At 45.3% G+C, this 24,878-nt stretch overlaps 4 protein-coding genes and 1 long non-coding RNA gene across 5 annotated transcripts; 2 read left to right on the top strand and 3 right to left on the bottom strand.

Moving 5' to 3' along the window:
- Positions 1 to 1,001: 1,001 nt before the first annotated feature.
- LOC4325863 (early nodulin-like protein 9) lies at positions 1,002 to 2,640 on the bottom strand. Its single transcript, XM_015779763.3, has 2 exons — positions 2,334 to 2,640; positions 1,002 to 1,611 (listed from the first exon to the last, which is right to left on the bottom strand). Exons 1-2 carry the CDS (start codon positions 2,536 to 2,538, stop codon positions 1,190 to 1,192), a joined length of 627 nt encoding a protein of 208 aa, XP_015635249.1. The 5' UTR covers positions 2,539 to 2,640; the 3' UTR covers positions 1,002 to 1,189.
- A 4,622-nt stretch (positions 2,641 to 7,262) lies between these two features.
- On the top strand, positions 7,263 to 10,799 carry LOC4325862 (disease resistance protein RPS2). The gene has a single exon (XM_066304429.1). The coding sequence runs from the start codon at positions 7,748 to 7,750 to the stop codon at positions 10,475 to 10,477; it is 2,730 nt and encodes a 909-aa protein (XP_066160526.1). The 5' UTR covers positions 7,263 to 7,747; the 3' UTR covers positions 10,478 to 10,799.
- On the top strand, positions 7,263 to 11,128 carry LOC136353472 (uncharacterized). Its single transcript, XR_010736814.1, has 2 exons — positions 7,263 to 7,431; positions 10,863 to 11,128. It is a non-coding gene; the product is annotated as an uncharacterized lncRNA (long non-coding RNA).
- Positions 11,129 to 11,135: 7 nt separating this feature from the next.
- LOC4325861 (pectinesterase) lies at positions 11,136 to 17,892 on the bottom strand. The gene is made up of 2 exons (XM_015765656.3): positions 16,861 to 17,892; positions 11,136 to 11,958 (listed from the first exon to the last, which is right to left on the bottom strand). The coding sequence occupies exons 1-2, from the start codon at positions 17,804 to 17,806 to the stop codon at positions 11,264 to 11,266; spliced, it is 1,641 nt and encodes a 546-aa protein (XP_015621142.1). The 5' UTR covers positions 17,807 to 17,892; the 3' UTR covers positions 11,136 to 11,263.
- A 4,140-nt stretch (positions 17,893 to 22,032) lies between these two features.
- LOC4325860 (nuclear transport factor 2B) lies at positions 22,033 to 22,901 on the bottom strand. Its single transcript, XM_015778253.3, has 2 exons — positions 22,459 to 22,901; positions 22,033 to 22,334 (listed from the first exon to the last, which is right to left on the bottom strand). The coding sequence occupies exons 1-2, from the start codon at positions 22,822 to 22,824 to the stop codon at positions 22,260 to 22,262; spliced, it is 441 nt and encodes a 146-aa protein (XP_015633739.1). The 5' UTR covers positions 22,825 to 22,901; the 3' UTR covers positions 22,033 to 22,259.
- Between the last annotated feature and the right edge of the window lie 1,977 nt (positions 22,902 to 24,878).

The following is a 24,878-nucleotide window of genomic DNA, read 5'->3' as shown; positions in this document are numbered from 1 at the left end:
GCGCGCTTATATTCGAGTCAATAGTTAGCAGAATTACAGGTTGGCCTGGCTAGATCGCTGCTTGGAATGTCAGATATCCGTATTAGATATGTAATTTTGCATCTATTATTTTATAAATGAACGGTTATTCTTTGATGGATGTAGTATCGTTGACATCTCCCTCTTTCTCGCTGTGTTCTCTTTGAATAGTTAGTATCTCTATCCCATAAACTCAGATGACAGTTATATTTTGTTGACAGAAGAATAATGCTTGCAGTTTCTTTCAAAAACAACTAGGTAGTTGATCAATAATTATAAATTATGTACTCATTTCCCTTCGTTCATCTTGATTATGAAAGAATGCAGGAAAAGAAAGATCTATATATTCCTTTCCATTCGTTCATCTCGATTAAAAAAAATGGTTTCAAATCAGTAGTAAAAGCATGTGTAGATTGCTGCAACGATGCCAATAACAGCGAGATATAGAAAATTAGTTAGTCTTAAGCGGCTAATGGCTATGTGAGAAAGTTAATTAGATGACAGAAAATCAGGAGGGTTAGTTAGAATATTAGTGATTCTTAAGTTATTTTCTATCCCTAAAATGCCCTTTGGAGCATCAACGGTGGATATTAAGTATCTTAGGAAGTACATGAGGTACCTTCCAAGCACCGTAAAAGGCCTCTTTTTTTTTTTGGGCCGATCAAAATGATGGACCCAAAATATTACAAGATTTCCACGAATTGCGGGAGCATAGAAAAGTCGAGAAAAATGCCGACAATCTATGTATTGATTCATTCTTGTATTGGACCATAATATGTTACCCATATCTGGCCCAATGCTTCTCTTTTTCGACATGTGAATCGATACATTTAGAAAATAGGTGGTTGGATATTTTTCGAAAATAGACATGAAAAACAACCATCTTTTTCTTCATTTTTTCATAGTATATATGCCCTCCTAAAGAATTGTTGCTCCTAAAAGAAACCTGTTTAGTTTCTCTTTTTTACCACAACAACAATGAATTGATTAATTATCAATCGATTATATCACATTGAATAGGAACACTTATTACATTATTATAGCACATATTAGCAACAAACTTAATCAAACCAACAATGAGTACATCTTTCTCTGTAAGCAAAGCATCCGTGTGACTGTGTTAGTGTGTTATGCTTGATCCACATCAACACGGTCATTTCAACAAAACGTATCAAACGAGTGCATAGAACAGCGTCCCAATGGCCAGCCCGGCCGCGCCGGCAATGCCCGCCGCCCTGGGGCGCGCCGCGGCGTTGATCGACTGCTCCGGCGTGGGCGAGATCTCGATGCCCGACGGAGGAGGCGGCGGCGACGGTGGCGAGTTCGGGCTGGTGGTGCCGGCCGACGGGGCCAGCGCCGGCGCCGGCGCCGTGCCATTGGCGGCGCGCTCCCCCATGACCACGACGATGAGCTTCTCGTTGCGGTTGCAGTTGTCCTTGTTGCCGCTGATGAAGTAGTACGGGCCGGACCGGGTGAAGGTGAACACCGTGTTGCCGTCGGCGAACGTGTCGATCGGCGTGTTCGTGTTGCAGGCGTCGTACGAGCTCTTGTCGACGAGCAGCACCGAGTCGTTGCCGGGTTGGTAAGAGAACGCTGCATGCAATTAGAGGTTTGATCAGAATCAGTAATTCCCTAATCAAATTTTTTGAGAGCTGACGTCACGTGGAAGTTTAACTTTCTACCCCTTGGGAGTAAACCAAACGGTGACAGTGTCATTAGCCGGTGACAAAAGATCGTTAGCACTTAAACACAGTTCGATACAACCTAAGGGAAAGGAACCGTCATTCTATCTCGCATCTGTCGTGTTGCGTCTCAACGGGCAGAGAGTGGAAGTTTTGCCGGTGGAAGCTTCGCGGAGATAGAGAGATAGAGAGATCAAGCTTAGAGATAGAAACGACGTAAGCTATCTAGCCATAGCGTCAAAAGTATGCATCAACAGATGGGATTGGAGATATGCATCTGTGGTTCTCCATGGTCAAGGTGGGGAGAAGGAGAGCCAGTACAAAATTGCGCACAATTGTCAGGTGTGACTCATAAATGAAGTGGCCCTGTGCCCCCTGTGTCATCCTGGCAGCCCAACGTCGCTTGCAAATTGATAAATGATTTCGATGCTACGGACGCGCATGATGTGTGTGCTTCGGCTCCATGCAACTAATGCAAACATATCTGATAACGCTCCACGATTTAGCAATTTTAGCGGACACCCAACACTACAACGTCTATCACCCTTTAATGCAGTACAATAAATATACATCTGATCGAACGGCTGGGAAAGAGCAGTCAAAGGGAGTCGGTGGAGAGCGAGCGTTGATTACCTATGGCGTCACCCACGCGAAACCGGGTGTGCTCGGCCCACTGGTTGTAGGCGCTGACGTTGCCGCTGGCCTGCTGATCCGGGACGCGCCACTCGCCCGTCCCGCCCGCCTTGAACACGAACGCGGACGCGGTGGTGGAGACCGAGGCCACCACGCACGCCACCACCACCCAGCATTGCATCCGCTGCACGCGCCCGTGTGCCATCGCGCGCGCTCTGCTACGACCTCTGGTTGGGTTTTTTTTGGGGGGGACGCTGGTGTAGTAGTGAATTGCTGGAGGCAATGCGGTTTCGGTTACGATCGATTGAACGAGACGGTGAAATATATATACGTGCACAAAGCAGGTTGGTTGTATCGGCGTTCAGATGTGTTACGGTTCTTTACGTAAAAGCGAGGGGACGTGATCGCGGGGAACTGGAATATTTGCGCGCTTTATGTTCTCGACGTGCCATGCTCTGCATGATGTGACTTTAGTGTTTGTGTGTTATTTATTTGTTGTTTAGGAGTTTTTTCGTTTGCTGGCACGGGAGCTTACGGGAACGGGAAGCTATGCTTTGCTTCCTATGTGTTGTGGAATATCCATGCCTTGAGAGCTGGTTCAGAGCAAGTGGCCGGGCCTCGATCCTACGGAGAAAAATGAACAGGTTCACTTTAGGTGTCTCAATTTGATTTTCATCTACAGTCCGCAAAACCAAATACATCACATCCCTTAACTTATAAAACCAGTCCAAACGAGGTGCCTTAGCACTATTGTCCCTATTTTTGGCTAACATGGCTCCTTTGACTAGGTCTTCGTCCCACCTGACATTGACGTGGCAATTTCATCCGGGAAACAATAAAAGGAGCTGACGTGGTAGCTGAGTCAAGTGTGGTACCCATATATCAGGGCAATTTAGTCTAAATAAAAATATTAAATTGGTGGGCCACTGTTAACGGAAAAATTTGGTAAGCCCCGAAATCATCATCGGTCTAAAGTCAGTATTGGCTTCAAAGTACTAGAATCAGCCGATGAGCATTATAGTTGGATTTCTTGATGGGTTCGATTAAGAAAATTAATCAATTAAAGAAGCTTATCTAGAAGATATCGAGTTCAATAAGGATGTGACATGTCAATATATCTATTAATTAGGTAGAGTTAGTTAGTTCCCTTTAGTTGTTATGAAAGTGTGTTTAGTGTCCTTTCTTCGCCCGCAGGCCTGTTGACGAAAAATCCGTGCTCGGCCGATGGTGCCGGGTCTGTGTTGGCACAAACTAAGTTGACGAACACAATGGTCTGGGAGATCCACTTAACTCCAGTGCAGATCTAAAAGTTGATGAGATGCGGACGTGCCAGTTAGTTTGATCCTACAACTGACAAGATATAGAAATAACATATCAAAGAGCCAATCGGCTTACAAGCCGATGGAGTAATTCTAGCCGATGTCGATAGGGTTTTGAGCAATCAGCTATATGTCCAATGTAGATGATGATACAAAGACAATCGGCTGATGATGATGATGTAATAAAATAATAATATAATCCATTAAACCAATCGGCTAATAATAACATGATAGAATAAATACTGATCAGAAAGTTAAAGCATATATCGGCTGGAGGTCCGATGTCATTAAATCCACAAGATTAGATAAACAATGAAATCTTTGTTGCGATCGGCTAAATCCAACTTGTATGTAATCCTTATAAGCCGATGCAACGTCCAGATAACTCATCGGCTAAAATCCCGATGTAACCCTTATTGGCAAACAAGAGGCAGAATAGAGATTACGGTTCTAAACATGACTTAGTAGGTCGAATGTACTGATGCAGCACTAAGTATGAAAAGAAACACAATATCTAGACAATCAAGCCTTTGAATGATTTTTAGGGTAGTAGATGTCTAAGCTAATCTAATCTAGCAAGACGATTTAGCCGATACCGACAGATACCGTAAAGCGAGAAGCAGCCGATAGAGGTAGATCGATATGCTAAGACTAAATTAACATAGATATATGATAAATTGGTAGGCAAATATATCAACCGAACCAAAGCAATCCAAGAGGTCGAAACGATGCAGCCTTGAACGATGTCGACGTAGCCAATACAATTGCCAGGGCCGGCAGAACGTAGGGCTGACCCCTTCGCTGGAGATCGAAAGCCGATGCAGCCTCGCGTCAAGTGCCAAGTTCCGCCGAATGATAAGTAAAAACCTCGGTAAAGAGAGTGGTGATGCGCCGACAGTAGTTGTATTGATCTATGAGATCGTTTACAATGACCCCGGGTGTACATATTATACCCATGGGTAGATACTAGTCCTTGTTGGGAAAAAAAACTTTCCTAAAGATAAAAGGAAAACATAAAGTCATTATTGGACACTAAACACACTTTTCTAAAATTAAAAGGAAAACCAACAGACTATTTCTAATTAAAAGATAAACTGTCATGCCGCATCCACCTTGAACTCGGTCACTTCTGGATAAACTTTCATTAGTAGATTAATTTCTTAAGAATCCGACTATTGGCGATTTGATAATTTCCATCGACCGATTCCAAGACTCTAGGCCGAGATGACTTCGGGGCTAACCAAATTTCACTGTTAATAAGCCCCCCCGCCTAGCGCTCGTCTATCCATCGCGGCCCTTCACCCCATCAGCTATCGGGCGCCGCTCGCCCGCTCTGCTCCGTCGGCCTACTCTGGCCGCCGCCACTCCGCGCTCCATGCCCTCCGCCACCCACATGCCAAAATAGGGAAGGGAGAGAGGAGTGGAGCGGTCGTCGCCGCTCCGCCAGCCACCCACCTCGCTCCGCCCACTCCCGCCTTCTTGTAGGGAAGAGAGAGGATAGAGGAGGGGAGTAGTGAGGATGACATATGGGGGCCATGTCACATGGGCCCACCCTTTTTTATTAGTTTTGTGTGTACCTAACATGTGGGCCCCACATGTTTTATTATTTTTCGGATCTAATTGCCACGTAGGACGAAGACCTAGTCAAAGGATCCATGTAAGTGCCATGTCAGCCATACCGGGGTTAATACTGCCCAGGGTACTCGTTTGCATGGTTTTGTAAGTGGGGGATCCTTGTATCTGGTTTTCCGGACTGAGGATGAAAATCAGACTTGCGACTTGAGGGACCTAGAGTGAACTTATTCAGAGAAGACTTGTGCTTCATGGGCCATTCCTTTGGGTTGGTTGCTTCATGGCTTGTGCGAGACTAGACTAGATTGTTTACATCCGGAATTCCTTTACAGCTTAATTAGGACTGCTACTATCAGGCTTATACTTGGGCTTCAACTGGAACGTACAGGACCGAACTATATTATGCAGGCCTTATTAAGCCCAGAATTGCATCGCAAAGTTTGGTGTTAGGTTGGGGAATCCCCTCTAGCTTAATCCAGCCATTAGTACGAGTACGAACACCACAAGTCTTAAGGCCCCGTTCGATTCAGATTTATCACCGGTATATAAAACAAACAAGTCGCACATGACTAGGTGGTAGGTGGTGTTTGTATCTTCTGAAGAAGATGAAGATTAAATAATTTACGTAAAATAAGGTGGTAATAACGTGTGATAAATTAAATTTTAATTATTGCAAACTTGAAAAATGAATTAATCTGATATTTTAGAACAACTTTCATATAGAAAGTTTTCGCACGAAACACACCGTTTAACAGTTTAAAAAGCGTGCCACGAATATCCAAAACTTAATCCAGTTTTTAAGTGGAAACGAACGGAGCCACATATATACAAAATTTTCAAATAAAATATACCGTTTAACGTCGGAAAGTATGCTAACTAAAAACAAAGGGATATCTCAGTTCAGAAGCGGAAAAAAATTTCAACCTAAAGTGGAAGTGGAGAACCAAAGATTGCAGATGTGGGTGTTCTTCTCTCCTTTGGGGCTTCTTTCCCCCAAAGGACGTCGGCAGGCACTGATCCAAATAGCAACAAGACAAAGTTAGATTCTTGATGGCTTGATGTCGGTGGTCTTCGAATTCCACAGCCTTCGATCGCCACAAATTCAAGTCAGTTTGAGCGTGGCATATTGGCCCTCCGGCGTTGAGTCTTTGGTGTTAGCAAGTCTGCATGAGGAATTGGTTGTTGTTGAGCTAGGGTGCCAGCTCTAGGTTGATTTGGTTTTCGGCTAGGTAAGTTTGCAGGTGGCAAACGCCATTTGTTCTCTTTGGGGAGGTTGTCTCTGTGTTGTATTATCTTCTCTGTATTCCTCGTGTATTCTCTACTACTATCCTCCAGGACACCTGCGATTGCGTAGATGAAGCCTGCCCTGTGTAAAATCTCTTGATGCAATATATTCTGGTGGAGAAACTCTTCTCTCTGGTGACTTGCTAAAAAAAAGATTGCAGATGCTGTAGTCCAAGCAATGAGTTGGATGTTTTTTAGCTTGAGCAGCTAGTATTACCGTGGTACTAGGGTTTATATTTTTGCGCTCCTTACCGATTTATGGAAACCATTAAAAATTGACAACTTTGGATTAACACTATACGAAAACTAACTAATATTGATCGGTTTTTTAGCGGTTTCACGAAAATTAACTAATATTGATCGGTTTTTTAGCGGTTTCACGAAAATTAACTAATATTGATCGGTTTTTAGCGGTTTCACGAAAACCAATCAATTTTGTGAAGCTTGTCCGCTAATTTTTCAGTCGATTAGCAGACTTACAAAAGTATGCATAGTGCATCTTTCGAAGTATATGACTCATCTGAACAACTTGCAAGGATCCTAGTTGAAACTTTGAAAGTCTGCACTATGCGGTATGCATATCACTGAAGTGGAACGATACACTACATCCTACTCACCACTCCACAAACATGCCCATCGATGTGGTAGGCTGTAGGAAGATCAGAACAAATCAGATCCAATCTCGTTTGTCAGATTGGCTAGCTGTACAGTACTAACATCCTCCTAAAATAACCTCGCTATGAAGGTATGTGGCGCCAATGAGACTGTCACTTTTATCCCCACTCCCACTCCGGCACTTCACCAGTTCACCACCGTGGCACTCCCTGGGACTGAAGTGGAACGAACTAGTCCAAGACTCGGAGTCGTCTCCTCCCTCCGTCAGCGCTTCCATCTTCCACTCCACATCACGATCGCGGGCGCCGGTATGCTTCTTCCATTCCACCTATGTGTTTCTTCCTTGCTAACAAATCAACCAATTTGTCCATTCCCTATGTCATCTCCTATAGAAACTCTAGCCAATTCGTTCGTTTCTTCTTAAGTTCCACAGAATCCCACCTGATGCTCGCCCAACAGTTGCATCTTGTCTGCTGATCAGATCGAGGTTCAGAAATTAGTCCCCATTCCTCTCCCATAGGCACTCGAATCCATCAATTCGTTCCCAAATCCAGTGCTTCCCCTTTGTATGCCACTAAAAACCGGAGCTTTCTTGGTAAAGATCGAGGTTTTTGGTTGCCGGAGATGGAGTTCGTGGCGTCCATCGTGGACGCGGTGTTCCGGCCGCTCAAGGACTACTTCGCCCGGACGTTCGGGTATGTCATGTCCTGCGGCGACTACATCGACCTGCTGGGCCACGAGATGGACGAGCTCAAGAGCAAGCGCGACGACGTGAAGCGCCTGGTCGACGTCGCCGAGCGCCGGGGCATGGAGGCCACCAGCCAGGTCAAGTGGTGGCTCGAGTGTGTCTCCAGGCTCGAGGACGCCGCCGCCCGGATCGAGGAGGAGTACCAGGCGCGCCTCCGCCTTCCCCCCGAGCAGGCGCCCGGCCTCAGGGCCACCTACCACCTCAGCCAGAGGGCCGACGAGATGTTCGCCGAGGCCGCCAACCTCAAGGAGAAGGGCGCGTTCCACAAGGTCGCCGACGAGCTTGTGCAGGTCCGCTTCGAGGAGATGCCCAGCGCGGCCGTCGTCGGCATGGACGCTGTGCTTCAGAGGCTCCACGCGTGCGTCCGGCACGGCGACGTGGGCATCGTCGGCATCTACGGCATGGCCGGGGTCGGCAAGACCGCGCTGCTGAACAAGTACAACAACGATTTCCTCATCAACTCGCCGGACATCAATGTCGCCATCAACATCGAAGTCGGCAAGGAGTTCAGTCTGGATGATATCCAGAAAATCATCGGCGACCGCCTCGGCGTGTCGTGGGAGAACAGAACGCCCAGGGAGCGTGCCGGAATGCTCTACAGAGTGCTCACCAAGATGAACTTCGTGCTGCTGCTGGACGACCTCTGGGAGCCACTCAACTTCCAGATGATCGGAATTCCCGTACCTAAGCACAACTCCAAGAGCAAGATCGTGTTGACGACGAGGATTGAGGACGTGTGTGACCGCATGGATGTCCGCCGCAAGCTCAAGATGGAGTGCCTGCCATGGGAGCCCGCTTGGGAGCTCTTCCGCGAGAAGGTCGGGGAGCATCTCATGTTTTCCAGCATTGAGATTCAGGAACAGGCGAAGGCGCTGGCGATGAAGTGTGGCGGCCTGCCGCTCGCGCTCATCACCGTCGGCCGGGCGATGGCCAGCAAGCGCACAGAAAAAGAGTGGAAGCATGCCATCACCGTGCTAAAGGTTGCCCCATGGCAGCTTCTTGGCATGGAGATGGATGTTCTAATGCCTCTCAAGAACAGCTACGATAGTTTGCCCAGTGACAAGCTAAGGCTTTGTCTACTGTATTGCTCACTGTTCCCAGAGGAATTCTCCATTTCTAAGGAATGGATAATAGGGTACTGCATCGGTGAAGGTTTCATTGATGACCTGTACACTGACATGGATGAGATTTATAACAAAGGGCATGACCTTCTTGGTGTTCTCAAGATTGCCTGTTTGCTGGAGAAAGGGGATGACGAGGATCATATCAGTATGCATCCCATGGTCCGTGCCATGGCTCTGTGGATAGCATCAGATTTTGGCACAAAAGAAACAAAATGGCTTGTCCGTGCCGGAGTTGGGCTCAAGGAGGCACCAGGTGCAGAGAAATGGAGCGACGCTGAGCGGATTTCTTTCATGCGAAACAACATTCTTGAGCTGTATGAGAGACCTAATTGCCCTCTGCTGAAAACTTTGATGCTACAGGTCAACCCTGCATTGGATAAGATATGTGACGGCTTCTTCCAATTCATGCCATCTCTCAGGGTTTTAGATTTATCACATACTTCTATCCATGAATTACCTTCCGGGATCAGTTCATTAGTTGAGTTGCAGTACCTTGATTTGTATAACACAAACATCAAATCACTTCCAAGGGAGCTTGGAGCACTGGTAACCCTGCGGTTCCTGCTGCTTTCGCATATGCCACTGGATTTGATACCAGGTGGTGTAATAAGCAGCCTGACAATGCTGCAAGTATTGTACATGGATCTCAGTTATGGAGACTGGAAGGTTGATGCAACCGGAAATGGAGTTGAATTTCTGGAGCTTGAAAGCCTACGCAGGCTCAAGATACTCGATATCACAATACAGTCTCTCGAGGCTCTGGAGAGACTGTCCTTGTCGAATCGCCTCGCTAGCTCGACAAGAAATCTACTCATAAAGACATGTGCTAGCCTTACAAAGGTAGAGCTTCCTTCAAGCAGACTTTGGAAGAACATGACCGGACTCAAGAGAGTGTGGATCGCGAGCTGCAACAACTTAGCGGAGGTAATCATCGATGGCAACACAGAAACTGACCACATGTATAGACAACCTGATGTTATCTCGCAAAGCCGGGGAGATCATTATTCCAATGACGAGCAGCCCATCCTTCCAAACCTGCAAAATATCATCCTTCAGGCACTTCATAAGGTAAAGATCATCTACAAATCCGGATGTGTCCAGAACATAACATCGTTGTACATCTGGTATTGCCATGGGCTGGAGGAGCTGATTACTCTCAGCGATGATGAACAAGGAACAGCGGCAAACAGCAGTGAACAAGCTGCAAGAATTTGCAGAGACATCACACCCTTCCCTAACCTCAAAGAACTGTATCTCCATGGCTTGGCAAACTGCAGGGCATTGTGCAGCACTACGTGCTTCCTGCGGTTCCCCTTGCTGGGGAACCTGAAGATTGTCGACTGCCCGAAGCTGAAGAAGCTCGAGCTCCCTGTCGGTAATCTGAATGCGGTACAATGCACAAGGGAGTGGTGGGATGCGTTGGAGTGGGATGATGCCGAAGTCAAAGCATCTTACGATCCACTGTTCCGTCCACTGCACTGATTCCAGTTTTAGTTACCACTTAACCATTTTTTTGTCATCTGCTACTGTTGCTTCTCTGATCGTTGTGTAGTTCAGGTCTGTGTTTCCTCACTTGTATGATCTTACAAGTTGAGTGGTTTTACTACCTTTTTGCACAGACCATGTTCCACACACGTCAGGTACGGCAGTAGGAAAACTTAGTATCATTAGTACTGGATGTATAGATGTGAGTATGTAACCTGTGAATACAGAGCAGCACCAAAAGGACCTAAACAGCATGTAAATTTTCTTCTTTTTGGACTATAAATTGATGATTCTTCATTCACAAACGATCAGATCAAAACAGAATGATTGTGTAAGACTAAGATCTGAGTCTGACTGACATTATGCCTGCGTTGTCTTTCAGGGACTCTCCGCATCAGTTGCAGAGATAAGGTTTGACGTTTTCAAAGCAGATTCGGCCACGTAAAAAAAGAAAAAAAAAAGCAAGTTATTGGGCTTACTTTCGTCTTAGCTACATAGGTAGGCTTTAGCTTAGTACAGGAGCATGGCCCGGCCCAGCAATTTGCGCTAGTGTATTGTCCTTTATGGTATGGACCATGGAATATAACACGTGAATACGGCGTGGCAGAACGAACTTTGAGATGCACCTCCGATCAGATTGATCTGATCTGCGCCATTAGCATGCTTTATTGCTTTTATTTCCTGATGATGACGATGATTAGTACTCCGTATTGGAACCAACAGGGTGCATGCGAACATGGCAACTCGTACAAGATGGCAGATCAATAATCTCTACCCTTCTAATCAGAGCCCCTCGTTGTAGTTGACGCCGGTGGCCTTGAGCCAGTTTCCGCCCTGGATGAACTGCCCCACGGTGAACTGCATGGCGACGCTCTGGTCCGTGATGACGTGGTACCCGGGCCAGTTGACGCGGCCGGCCGTGCTGGCGCCGGGGCCCTGGTTCTGGTACTCGCCGTAGAAGAGCGTCTTGAGCGCGAAGTCGGCGCCGTTCCACTCGAGCCAACCCCTCGGGTCGACGTGCGAGTCCAGGTAGGACAGCATGTACACCGTCCGCGAGTACTCCTTCCACGGCCGGCCCAGGAACGTCGGGAACTGCTTCGCGGCGGGCGCCAGGTCGGGCGCCGGGACGACGCGGCACCGGTGGATGGACGTCCCGGTGTTCTGGTTCGGGTCGGTCCGGCCCTGCGCCGTGACCGCGTTCTTCTGCGCCTGCGCGGGGCGCCGCGCCGTGAGCACGCAGCCCTGGAGCACCGCCGCGGCGTTGCCGAACACGAAGTCCACCGTGCCGGAGACGGCGCAGTCGCGGTAGAACTGGCGGAGCTGGTGCGCGTACAGGGTGTCCTGGTAGCCGTCCAGGCGGCAGCGGTTGATCACGGCGCGGTCGGCGCTCACGCGGAGGGCCACCGCCTGCTGCTTCTCGGCGCCCGCCGTGTTCTCCACCTTGAGGTCCTGGAGGATGATCCCGTCGCCCGACAAGGCTGCACGCACGCATATGTTACGCATATATCCAAGGTCAAACTTAGTCATGACTGCTTGCAGTCAGTCAATGCATCAATGCAAGACAGGAAAATCCACGCAAATTGTTCATGTACAAGCTATTGGGCATGTTGTTAACTCAAGTGTGCCATCGTGGTCTCGTGGCGGCGTGTCGTACGTTTTGGGCCGTCTACTTTGACCCTTGGGCAGGGCTAGTGGATTGGAAACAGGGCATTTTAATACTGTTCGTCAAGCCGTGTTCGTCGTTAATTGGTTTGTGCGAGAAGCTGGGCTGTTTCAGGCTCCGGTTTTGCACTCGCCGCGGTATTCCATCGCCCTTGTGTGCCGCCTGCTAATTAAAGTATTCCCAGTTTGCAATAAGTGCTTTTGGTTAGCTATATGTCAACCTTTGATTCAGAGAATGTGCCTCCAAGCGATGGTTCTTCTACACTTCTACTGTTCTACACAGTACATACTGCTACAATTAGGATGAGTCGGCCAGTTTGATGGCAAAAATCGAGTAGGAGGCTAAAACTTGGGTCCTGGTGGAAGAAAAAAAGACTCGGAGATTGGCTTACAGTATAGTTAGCTAGGGCCTAAGGCCCCTTACTCATACAGTTTATCCCTTCTTTATTCAGCTAGAAAGAAAACCCGCGCAGATGCGCGGGAAATTTATTTATTGTTTGTAAGAAAATAGATTGTAATAGTAAAGAAACAAATATTTATATCCTAGTTATATGTGAACTCGCATATCATCCTTCTTCGCAAATATATATATATATATATATATATATATATATATATATATATATATATATATATATATATATATATATATATATATATATATATATATATATATATATATATATATATATATATATATATATATATATATATATATATATATATATATATATATATATATATATATGAGTTAATATGTGTTTGTTTTTTTCTTTCATTATACATCCGATTCACCGATGCATATTCATGGGTAACAAACAATAGAATAATCTATATTGTCAAAATTATTTGTGCTAATTATCAACACTATTTAGGTGAGAATGTTATAATTAAAAGGGATATAATGTGGTTCCATGTGATATTTTTTATCGTAAGTATATATGTTTTTTCTAGCGAATAGTAGTTTCCCCTGTACGAATGTACTTTTCTCCTTTTATAAGGTAGGTGTGTAATTGTATTTATAAGTTGTATGTGCCTGCATTTATATGAGTGCTCACAATACCCTTTTATACCATTAGTAAAATAAATACTTTGAAGAGATTTGGTGGGATGGTGTGAAGCAGCAATGTGGTGGCGTGGCTTTTTCGGCAACCCCACCAGAAGTGGTCACTACATATATACATAATTTGAGAAAAACCTTAGAGCTGCAAAGAAAGAAAGAGAAAACTACTTAGGGAGGGATTAGCCGGTATTTAGTAGCGAGGGATTACTTGATAGATATATTCTAATGGTTGACAATAATGAATCCACTGGTCTAAGTGTAAATCAATGGCTAAATGATTTTTTCTTTTTCTTATAATTTTCTTACATTTTCTCTATTTTATTAGAGTGTCTTGTGGCATCTTAATTAGAAGTATATGCAGGTGTGTAGGAACACTATTAATAATAGTCATATTCTACTTGTAGTCAACTATTTTTCGTGGTGGCTTGGTGTATCTCTACTTACATATCATTTATTGATGGTTACCACTTAGTACTTCCTTTATCTTTGGTACTTGATAACATATGTACATGCTTATTGGATATCAACTAATTATTAGTTGCATAATGCATGTATGCCTCATAACTATTATGACTTGGCGATTGGTGGATAGTAATTTCTATATAGAACTTATATACATGGGATTAGTGGAAACATACGATTGATATATATTTGGCTATTCCTATTGATAAATTATATTATATACTACATATTAAGTGTTTAAGTAAGTAAGGTTGACTTTTAAAGTGCTTATCTGATTGGCTACTTTATTATTTATGACGAGCATGTTCCCAAACTACAAAAGTTTCCCGAACTAAACAATGCGTGTTTTGTAAATACTTTCTATACAAAAATATTTTAGGAAATCAAATAAACCCATTTTTAAGTTTGTAATATTTAATACTTAATTAATCCTTTTTTGATGACATGTATCATTTTGTGTGCCTTGATAAACTCAGCCAGATCGATTGAAGGCCTAGGTAGGAGATAAAGGACATCGACACGGTATCAAAAGAATATACTTCGTCGTTAATTTTCTAGCAATATATGAAGAAGAAAACATGATACATGAAAATATTCAAGATAAATTTAGTAATGTCATTTTGTCATATGAATATTTTTATAGTAGGTATTGAGTAAATTTTGAAAATGCTACTCACAGTCGAAGTTGTTTTATTTTTGAAAATAAAAATCTAATATAATTATACATGTTGTTATGTGATATATCTATAACTTTAATTTATTTATATTTTTCCTGGATGTTTCCATGAGATATATTTTTTATTTGAACAAATTATAGTTAAGATGTGCTGATTATTAAATTGGTTTTTCAACAAAGTGAGAAATAAAAAAAAGGAAAGAGAAGTACGTACAATTTTTTTTGGTCGGGTGTGGGTTTGAGGATACATATGTACAACTCACGTACAGATATGGAACGATGTAGATCTTTCGAGATATAAATTTGATTGATAATTTTGACGATAGATCTAATAGTTAAAAATAATGGTCCCACCAAATTAAATGAAAATTAATGGCTAGATGCTTTATTTTTTCTTAGATTTTCTATGATTTATTAAAGTGCCACGTGACGATCTTGGAGCGTTTGTAGGAGTGCTACGTGGCGGTTTGAGAGCGTTTGTAGGAAGTTTAATGGATTTTTAGTATATAATATATGAAAATCGTTTCGTTCGAAAAAAAAAAACAATTAGGACGAGTGAAGGCGATACCGAAGAATGTCATTGCTTTATCGCCTGTGGTGCAGTTTCAGCACTGTTATGTACTCCTAGTAACTGTGTTGCAAGAAAATTATGTACCAATGGATGCCTTGACAGCTTTCTGTCCTGCTGCTATGGTTACTGAATTAAGGGCTTTTTTTTACTTAGATACCATTTTTAACTTTACCAAGTTTTAATAAAGTTGTCAAAAAAAAAATTAGATACATTAGTTTGCTGTCAAATTTTGGTAACTATATAAGAAATTCTGCCAAAATTTTGTCATGTCACCAAAATTTTGACAACTATGCCAAAATTTTGGCATTGCCATAATTTGGTATGTTTTTTTTTCATCAAAGTGATCGGTCCCTAAAATCCACGCATTAAAAGCTGAAACGTGGGGAAACTCTCTTTGCCATGGAAAAATCAGGTGGGAACACGACTCTCCCCTCCGATGATTTAAAAAAAAATTGAAATGTGGGTGAAACCACCATCTAGAAGGTTTGAAAATAATTAATAATAAATTAGAAAAGTATATAATCTAAGAAATTTAAATTATGATGCCCACCCTCTAAAGGATTCAAATTACGATGCCTAAGATCTAAAATTACTAAAAAAATCAGAAAATAATTACTACGAGTAAACCATGATACTCCCTCCGGGCTGATAATACTTGTCGTTTTAGGCAAGGGTGAGGTCAAACTTTAGAGTCTTTGATTATGAATCATTTTTAAAATATTTGTCTTTTAAATATGGTGACTACATATATATAGATTAGTCTTAAAAAGTACTTTAATAAAATCATATATTTGTTAACACTTTTATACATATTATAATAGAAAATAATAGTTAAAGTTGTTTTTTGGAGACCGTGCCCTTATCCAAAACGACAAGTATTATCAACCCAGAGGGAGTATAAAAAAAACTCAAATCCCGATACTCCTAAATGTTAAGTATACGTAGGTGCGTTTTCAATGAGGCTAGGAATGTATCTATAGTCCAACAACAGAGCATGTGTTTGTTAAATAAGGCTGTGTTTAGATCTAAAGTTTGGATCCAAACTTCAGTCCTTTTCCATCATATCAACCTGTTATACATACACAACTTTTCAGTCACATCATCTCTAATTTCAACTAAAATCCAAACTTTGCGCTGAACTAAACACACAGCCTAAAAAAATAGAGCAGGTATTTGTGGATGTGTAAGTGCGGTGTATTTATGTAGCAGTGGAGCATGGCATGGAGCACGTAGCACGGACATGTGCAAAATTAAGTACGTCCACTGTGTGATGTGATGCTACCACCATTTAAGCCAAACAACCATTGCCGAAGATTTTAAGTGCTTTGCTTTTGGGGATAACTACTCTATGTTTCCACCTGTGTGTATTCTAGCCAATGGCACATCGATCTGCACATGCGCACCATGTCACCAACAACCACTGGTAATCATTTTTCTATCTGCTTATACTATATTAGTCAACGAATTAGATTATGAGATCCACTTGTTGATTCTTTTCCGGTTATTTCGAAGTTGACACTAACTGTTTACTGACCCAATCCTACGTACGTGAGCTTAGCGGGGCTTATATTATGGAGTATATCAGTGCACTACAGTACTGTGCCTCGTACACAGTACTGTGTAGACTGGTATACCGATTACCAAGCTAAGTTTAGATGACTAGTGTATATCAAGCAAGAAATGCGTAGCTATCCATGCATGTCAGTAGGACGTTACGAAGAAGGCAATCTGAAAGAATACCCATGGTTTAGTTTGAAGAAGAGAAAAGAATATTCATGCGCGCCAACGTTCAGGAATTATCATGTTGTGATTTCCCTTTTGAAAAGGTTGTATTATGCAAAGTAAAGATGCGGTTTGCGAAATAGTCGTAGTGTCGTAGATGGAATGAGTGCGAATTTCAGAAAGTAGAGAGAGACAAAGACGCAGACGGCGATCGAGAGCATCACCTAGCGTGGCGGAGTTGAAAGTTGTGGAGCCGTCGACCACGTTGCGGCTGCCGGTGATGACCGTCTGGTCCATGCCGTCGCCGACGATCATCAGCACCCGCTTCGTCTTCCCCACCTCGAGGTTCTCCTTGTACACCCCCTTCTTCACGTAGATCACGTACCGGCTCTTGCCGCCGTCGGGGGCCGCGTCCACCGCCTCCTTTATCGTCGTGTACTTGCCGCTCCCGTCTTTGGCCACCACCACGTCCGCCTGCACGGCGCCCGCGCCCGCGTCGAGGAGCGTGCGGTCTCTCGCCGTCAGCCACGACGGGAACCTGTCCACGGCCTCCGCGAGCACGTCCCGAGCGCCGCGGCCGGCGGCGCTGAGCACGGCGAGCGACGCGCTCGCGAGGGACTTGAGCGGCTCCAGGTGCGCCCCCACGGAGTCGCGCAGCGGCCCGTCGTCGAGGCCGTCCAGGCACGTCACGTGGTCGGTGAGCACGGCGCTGAGCCACGTCCTCGCGTCGTCGACGTCGACGTCGACGTCGGGCGCGCCCGCCGCGTCGGCGAGACGGTCGCGCGCGAGCCCCATCAGCTGGACGCAGTCCTCCAGGGCCGCGCGGTGCCTCGGGTCGCTGGCGCGCCGGCGCATGCCCGCCACCGCTTCCGCGGCCGCGTCATGCCGATCGAGAGACGTGGCAAGGATGGCGCGGAGGACGTGCGCCGGGCGGCTCGGGTGGGAGTGCGGGGACGCTAGGACGGCGTCGGCGACGATGGCTTGGCACGAGGCCGGGTCAGGGGAGCTCGCGCAGAGGTTCGTGGCCGTCGGGGAGAGTAGGAGGAAGGCGGCGCCCGCGCAGAGGCAGAGCACGGTGGCTAAAGAGAGCAGCGTGAACGATAGAAGTTTGCATGGGTAGGCGTTTCTGTGCGAGGGAGAAGAGAGGAGAGGCTCGTCTCTCTGACGCATGGTGTCCTATCCCTGTGCGACAAGTGAACCTGTTTACAACTACTGCTGCAACCTGTGATGTAGCGGCTCATGATGAGACTTAATTAGGTCATATTTATACTGCTGGGGACAGCGGTTGGTTTTGGGTTATACCTTATCGCGAACATAGTTAATTAGCGCTAGTACTTAGCACCGGTGCATGCATTAATTGTTCTCAACTGGAGTAGGAGTAGTTTTCTCTGGCGTCGCCTGATTCTGAATAGAGACTGGAGAGTAGTAGTCCGGTTCGATTTTTCGTTCAGCTCACTGAATGTATCGACCTGTCGGTAGATGGTACCCGTTCTGTTTTTCGTTCAGCCACGTGCAGTTCACTGTGCTGTCCCCTCGGTGGATGATACCCATATGCCATACGTTCCAGCACGTGGTGTTTTACTGCCAGACCATTGTACTATGAACGAACCAGACCATTGTACTATGAGCTAGTATCTTGATTAGTGCTGGTGTTGATGTATGGTTTTGATTCAGTTGCTATATACTCCATGGCCGTATGAGATAATAGGCATGTGTTCTTCCCCCATACGATTGGCATCGACGATCCTCACGAGTTAATCTCGCACTTTGCAAGTATCTTGTTGTGGAGCTTGGACATGGACAGTTTGATGTGGATCGATTTGAAGGTTTTATGCTTTTTTTTAGCTAGGGCTTGACGGTCCCCATTTCCATTACTAGAAATTAGAAATGATACTCCCTTCAGACGATCAAATGTAAGTTTACTGTCTTAAAACTAGAATAACTCTCACGGTCAAGGATCCTCTCACGTCGCCCCTCCAGGGGCGGCTCGGGAGGCGACGACCCGGCCGCCCCTCTCCCCCACCTCCCTTCTCCGCCTCACCGTCGCCTAAGCGGCTGCCGGCAAAGCCGCGCGGCCGCAACGACGGCGACGGCGGGGCTCTCCTCGTCTTCTTGTGCTCGGGCGGTCTAGGGAGCTGCCCAGAGCGGCAACGGCGGTGACCGCCAGATCCGCGCCGTTCCGGCCGGATCTGGTGGAGTGGTTGGCGGCGGGGACGGGCGATGGTGGTGGTCGAGGTGAGTTGCGGGTGGAGTTGTGGGTGATGGCGGCGGGGATGGCGACAGCAATAGGGCAGCGGTTGTGGAGGCCGCGGATCCAACGGTGGCCGGCGGTGGGCAGCGCATGCAGGCATCCTGCGGCTGCCACTAGCGTTCTCCGGCGCTCCTCTTGGTGTCGGCCAGCGTTGGTGGTGAGGAGGGCGGCCGGATCTGGCTCCTCTTGCCCAGATCCGCTGCGTCCTCGGGTGGGGACGGGGTGGATTGGAGTGAATATTGGGGTGGATCTCGTCTGTGCAGGTGGTGTGAATATTGCAGGTACTCTCGGTGTGCAGGTAACATTTGGTGGCTCCCGCCTTGGATGCTATGGTTGATGGGTGCTCCAAGGCAAAAGCCTTGCTCCGCTCTCGGTGCTAGCAACGGTAACCCCTTTGGGCGCCGTTCACCTTCTCGAAGGTGTTGCTACTGGAGCCCTCATTCAACTCAACTTCAAGAGATTTCTCCGGGTGAAAACCTAGATTCATTAGGATCAGACGATGTCGTTCCGTCAGCGTAACCTTCTTGAAAGCTTCGTTCTAGGAGTTTTTCTCCTGTTGGACGGCTGTACTTAGGTTCAATTTGTCAATGTCGGGGTTTTCGCCGGTTTTCTTTTAATTAACCGTGCTGTTATAAGATTTTTAAGTCTGATTTTCTTCTTCTATAGTGAATTGCAGGAGCACCCTGCCTGTCCCCTCGAGAAAAAAAGAAATTAGAAATGATTAGGAAGATAAAGAATTCGAACCAAACCAAAAACACGAGCTGTCATCACAGCAAAGAGCCTAGAAGCTGTCCATCGAGGGTAGAGAAAAAACAGAAAGCTGCTCTAGGCCTCCCAACTATACTAGCGAGTAGCGACGCAGCACAAAAACACAGTTTGGAGCTCCAGCTGACAGTCTCTCATCTACTCTAGGTGCCTTGTGCAGACCCTCCATCCAAACCTGGACCGAAGACCTCATTTGCTACTTGTCTTGTAAGTTTGGTCCCCAGCAGCAGTCTTCTTCGCCTTTTCTCCAGCTTCTGCAAATTAGCCTAATTTTCAGTCAAATGACAGGTAAGAAAAAATAGTTCAATAGGATCATAAGGCATCTTTTTCCAAAACATGCTTTGTTCCTGGCTTTCCAGTCTTCCAGAGTTTATGCAGATTTATAAAGGTGCTTTGGTGAAATTCTGGTTAGGAATTAGCCCGTTGTTTCTCCTTGGCTTGCATCTGCACGGAATCGACTAATTTTTCCTTGCAAGTCGATTTGAGGGGATCACCTCGATAGGATAGAGGATAAGCAATAATATCACGAATATGGGCGTAAGATCCCATCCTATGAGATTAAGGTTTCTACGAGGAGTTGTGTTGTCACTTGTCAGCCGAATGATTGTTCCTCAGTTTCGGAGGGCTAAATGTTAGACAATCACTGCATTCGTCCCAAAATGGTAACCTTTTTTAGATAGGTACAAATATTAATTAAGTAGGTAAAAATAATTAGATGAAATTTGTGATTGGTTGAGAAGAGAAAGTAGATGAAAAAATTAAATAAAAAATAATGTGATTGGTTGAGAGGAGGTAGTAGGTTTAGAAGTAATTTCATTCTAGGATAAATCATTGTGCTAAAATAGTTACATTTTTAGATGGAGGTAGTATTACATGTAGTCCTTCATCTTAAAATAAATCAACTATTGAAGTTAAAACCTTATTCTAAAATAAAATAATTCCTACAATATCTTCTTACCTACACTTAGTCCTAGAATAAAAAAAAATATTTCTTCATCACTTCATGCTACTTTCTTACCTTACCTTACCAACCCACTCATCGATACTACTTTCTTGAAGTGGGTAACAGGGTAAGTGATGTAAGTGGGCTTAAAAATTACCACATCAGATTTATATTATGGGGCGGAGGGAGTAGCATAAAAAATCTGTTTCTTTTTAGGAGAAAACCTTTACTGTGGAGGAAAAGTTATAGGTGCATGGTTATATCCGTGAGTCCAAATCTCAAAACGGAGAAAATTCCTTACGTGTACATGAGTTTTTCCTTCCTCTAAATTTTGTTTAGTTCCCTAAATGCCATTGAGTTCTCATTTTAATCATCTCCATATCCAATATCAGTTAGTTAACCATGGGTTAAACATGTTTTTTTTTAAAAAAAACAACAACTATATTGCCTGTCCGGCCCTCAATTATACTTATGTGCTGAATTGTTGAGTAAAATAAAATTCTCAATGTGAAAAAAGATTCATTTGTGATAGAATTATTTCATCACAATTTAAAATTTAAAATTAATTTTATAAATAAATTTAAATTAAAATTGATGAAATTTTTAAAAGATTTTCACCAAAATTTAAACTCAAATAAAAATAATTTTGATTTTTAGTTTCTCGCTGAAACACTATAACTCTTGTATGGATTTGATCGTTTTTGAATTTGTTTGAAAATTTCAAATTTTGCTTTCCAAATTTGGCAGGAAATAATTTTATTCCATTTGATTTTTTTTTTCAAAAAGTTGATATCTATATTTTTAAAGTAGGTAGCACATAACTATGAGAAAGGGGCATTATAGTTATTTAGAAAAATCTAATGGTCCACTAACGAAATAGATAAGAAGAGATCAAAATGAAAACTCAAAGTACATGTAGAGTATGAAGCAAAATTTATAGGCATGAAAAGGGTTGAGCCAAAACTCACGTGCACATAAGTAATTTTCTATAAGGTTGTGTTTGGTTGAAGGGGTTGGATGGGTCGGGTGGGGTTGGACCCAATTTATAGGGTTTTCGTTTTTGGGATGGGTGAAATGGAATGGACATATTCCATTTAGATCCAGATCTAAATCAGCCAACAAAATCAAGCGGACCATCTCAACCAACATGGACGGGGCACACAACATGAGTCTCGCCGCTACTCCCAGTCGTCTGCTTGCCAGCCGGTCGCTACCCTTCAGTGTCGTCGGTTGGCACCGCTCCTCCTTTTTTTTAAAAGGTATACGATTTTAACCTTTGTCTATTTCTTTTTTTTAATTATAAAAGCATTATTTTCAGTCTTGACTCATATATTTGCCATGTGTTAAAAGACATTGTGATAGTACACATATTTCCTGTGTAACTGTAAAAAAATGGTTTTCTTGTCTAAATGGATGTAAACCGGTAGCCCATGCATGGAGATTTCAATCGTTCCACGGAATTACTTAACAATCAGGAGAAGGCACAACACAACACGGTCATCGCCCAACTTATTCTACGATGCTACATGAACGAAGGTAAAAGTACAGAGGATGAAAGCGAAACGGTAGAGACGGCCCGGAGAAGCTTCTCGCAATCTCGCATCCACATGGGCCCAAAGCATCCTAGCACCCTGTTCCTTTCGGCAGCCACACGCAACCTGCTGCTAGCCGTAGTTGAGCCGGAATATGTCATTCTGCACGAAGAAGCTTCCCTGCTCGTTGGGCACCAGCTGAAACATCTGGGATCAAATCATAACATAAACACGAGATCAGACCGTTTCCAAACTGAAAGTAAAAACAAGAGAAGGGAAATGAAGTCGTGTCGGTGTCAGCCAAGTGCTAACGGGTTCCAAGAATTGTTACCTGGCTGAACCTGAGCTGGTGCTCCTCGCCGGCGAGCTGGAGGTTGCCACTGACGAAGACGAGGATGCCTCCCGGGAAGGACGGCGTGGGTTGGCAGTCGACGGTGCAGACGGCGTGCCGGCATTGCTCGAAGGGCAGCCCCAACAGCTTCCGGCCGATCTCCTCGGCGCCGGCCACCATGTGTCCCTCGAAGGAGAGCATGGACGTCTGGCCGTAGAGCGCGGCGAGCGCGGCGCGGTTGGTGTCGAACGTCTGGTAGTAGTACTCCACGAAGGCCCTGGCCACCACGTCGCACTGATCGCTCCAGCCGCCGCCGCCGCCGCCGCTGGCGCCGTTGCTGCTGCCCTCCTTCCCATGCCCGTCCATTGCCCCTGTCTCCGCGCGCCGTCTGTGTCTAGCTATCCGTGGCTCTCGTGTCTCGTGCGGCAGAACAGACAGAGTACGAAACGCTCGCCGCGGGCGCGCCGGCTATTTGTATGCGCGCTGACGGATGGGACGAACGATTTGTATATGGGAGATCGAAGAGGTGTGTTGCTATGCTTTGCCGTTCTTTTTTCTGCATATTGGCGTAGGTCGCACGCCCATATCGTGTACGCGAGTGCGTGGAGGTGGAGCCACGAGAGCGCGGACGCGGAGATGGACGAAAAGCAGAGACGATTCAGCTGAACACGGAAAAAGAGAATGAGAAAAGTGGGAGGCAGGAGAAAAGCGGCAAAGGATGGATATGAATCTCTGCATTTCGGACTATGGGTGTGTCTAGTTCACGCTAAAATTGAAAGTTTAGTTGAAATTGGAATGATGTGACGAAAAAATTGAAAGTTTATGTGTGTAGGAAAGTTTTAATGTGATGGAAAAGTTGAAAGTTTAAAGAAAAAGTTTGGAACTAAACTCAGCCTATATTGCCTGATCACAGTAGCGGCATATATTATTTGATGGGAAGTTGCAAAGTTGCAATGCACATCATCTCAAACTCCAACCTTTCATCTGAAATACTGATCCTTTGCATTGCTGGCTGCTTCGGAAGATGCACGCAAAGAATCCACACGTGGACGTGGCCAATCCCAAATATTTGGCTGACAAGGCGAAAGATAATTCGGAAGCGCTTGCCCACTAGCCGCTTGGAGCGAGCCTTCGACCACCATACACCGAAAGCCGGCGGTTGCTTTCGGCCACGGAAAGGCGACCCGATCCGGCGCCGTCCTCGCGTGGTCGCACAGCGGAAACCGCAGCGCTTTCGCCGACCACACGAGGTGCCAATGGATCGCACCATTCTTTGCCGAGTCGCCGCAGACACAGCCCGCAGGAGTTTTTTTTGTTTTTAGATTTTTTTTTAATATTTACAGAAATAATCTATCGACAAAAAAAATTGCAGAAATAGCCCCTGCCGCCCTAATGGTGGGCGGCAAGCTGACGTGGCAGACGGTGGGTCGACCGCGCCGTCTGCCGCCGTCGGCCAAAATTGCGATTAGGCCCTTGCTGCCCTCTGTATGGGCGGCAAGGGCCTAATCACAATTTTGGCCGCCCATAAAGAGCTTGCGGCCGTACTTTTTCATCTGGGTCCCTTGCCGCCCCACCCAGATGAAAAAAGTACGGCCAAAAGATTTTTCTATGTTATGTTAATAATAAATAAAGAAGTATTTATTGGTAAAACTTGTTAATATTGTTATAAAAATGTATTGAAGTTGGTTGTTGCGCAATTTCATATGTTAAGTGAGGTATTATTTTGTACCTTATTCGACGTATTAGTACTCGGATAATTTATATAGGCCTATCGCAGTCTGGGTCGTAGAAACATTATATGGACTTAAACAAGGAGAATTATGTAACATGAAGAAATAGTAGTATAATTTGAACATGATACGATTATTTGCATTGCGGTTACATAGATGATATTAGATTCGAACTAGGAGGGAGGTAGTGCAATAGTTGAACACAACGACGATGTAGTAATGGGACAAGGAAGCATGACAGTAGAAATTTCAATATGCCAAGTTGTCCGATAATAGCTAACCCCTACGTGAGGATCCCTCTCCTCTCTCAAACCGCGCTTTAGTAACCCTGTATTGCTCTGGTAGTTCAAGCTGCTCTACTGGAAAGTGAAGCAAGTAAACAAAGAGAAGACTGCTCTACTGGCCCTGCCCCGCGCCGCGACCACGCTTGGTCCTCCGGGCCTGTGCTCGCACGTGGTCCTGGGAGTAGGTGAAACGATCCGGTGGCACAGCACGGGTAGCACGAGTGTCCCGCGAAGGAGTGGCCTGCGCCTGGTCCTGCGTCTGCACCGGCGGTGCGCCTCCCAGCTGTGAGGGGCCAATGACGTCCTCTGTCGAGCCTGAAGCAAAGTCGAAGTCAGTGATGTCGAAGAGCACGGTGGAAGACAACAAGCGGTCCGACGAGGTCCCAGCATGGTCCAGTGGTGGACC

Source organism: Oryza sativa, chromosome 1 (genome assembly GCF_034140825.1).
Source record: "Oryza sativa Japonica Group chromosome 1, ASM3414082v1".
In the NCBI taxonomy this organism is placed as follows: Eukaryota; Viridiplantae; Streptophyta; class Magnoliopsida; order Poales; family Poaceae; genus Oryza; species Oryza sativa.
Note: the sequence above shows the minus strand (reverse complement) of the source record. Positions and strands in the feature narration are given on the sequence as shown.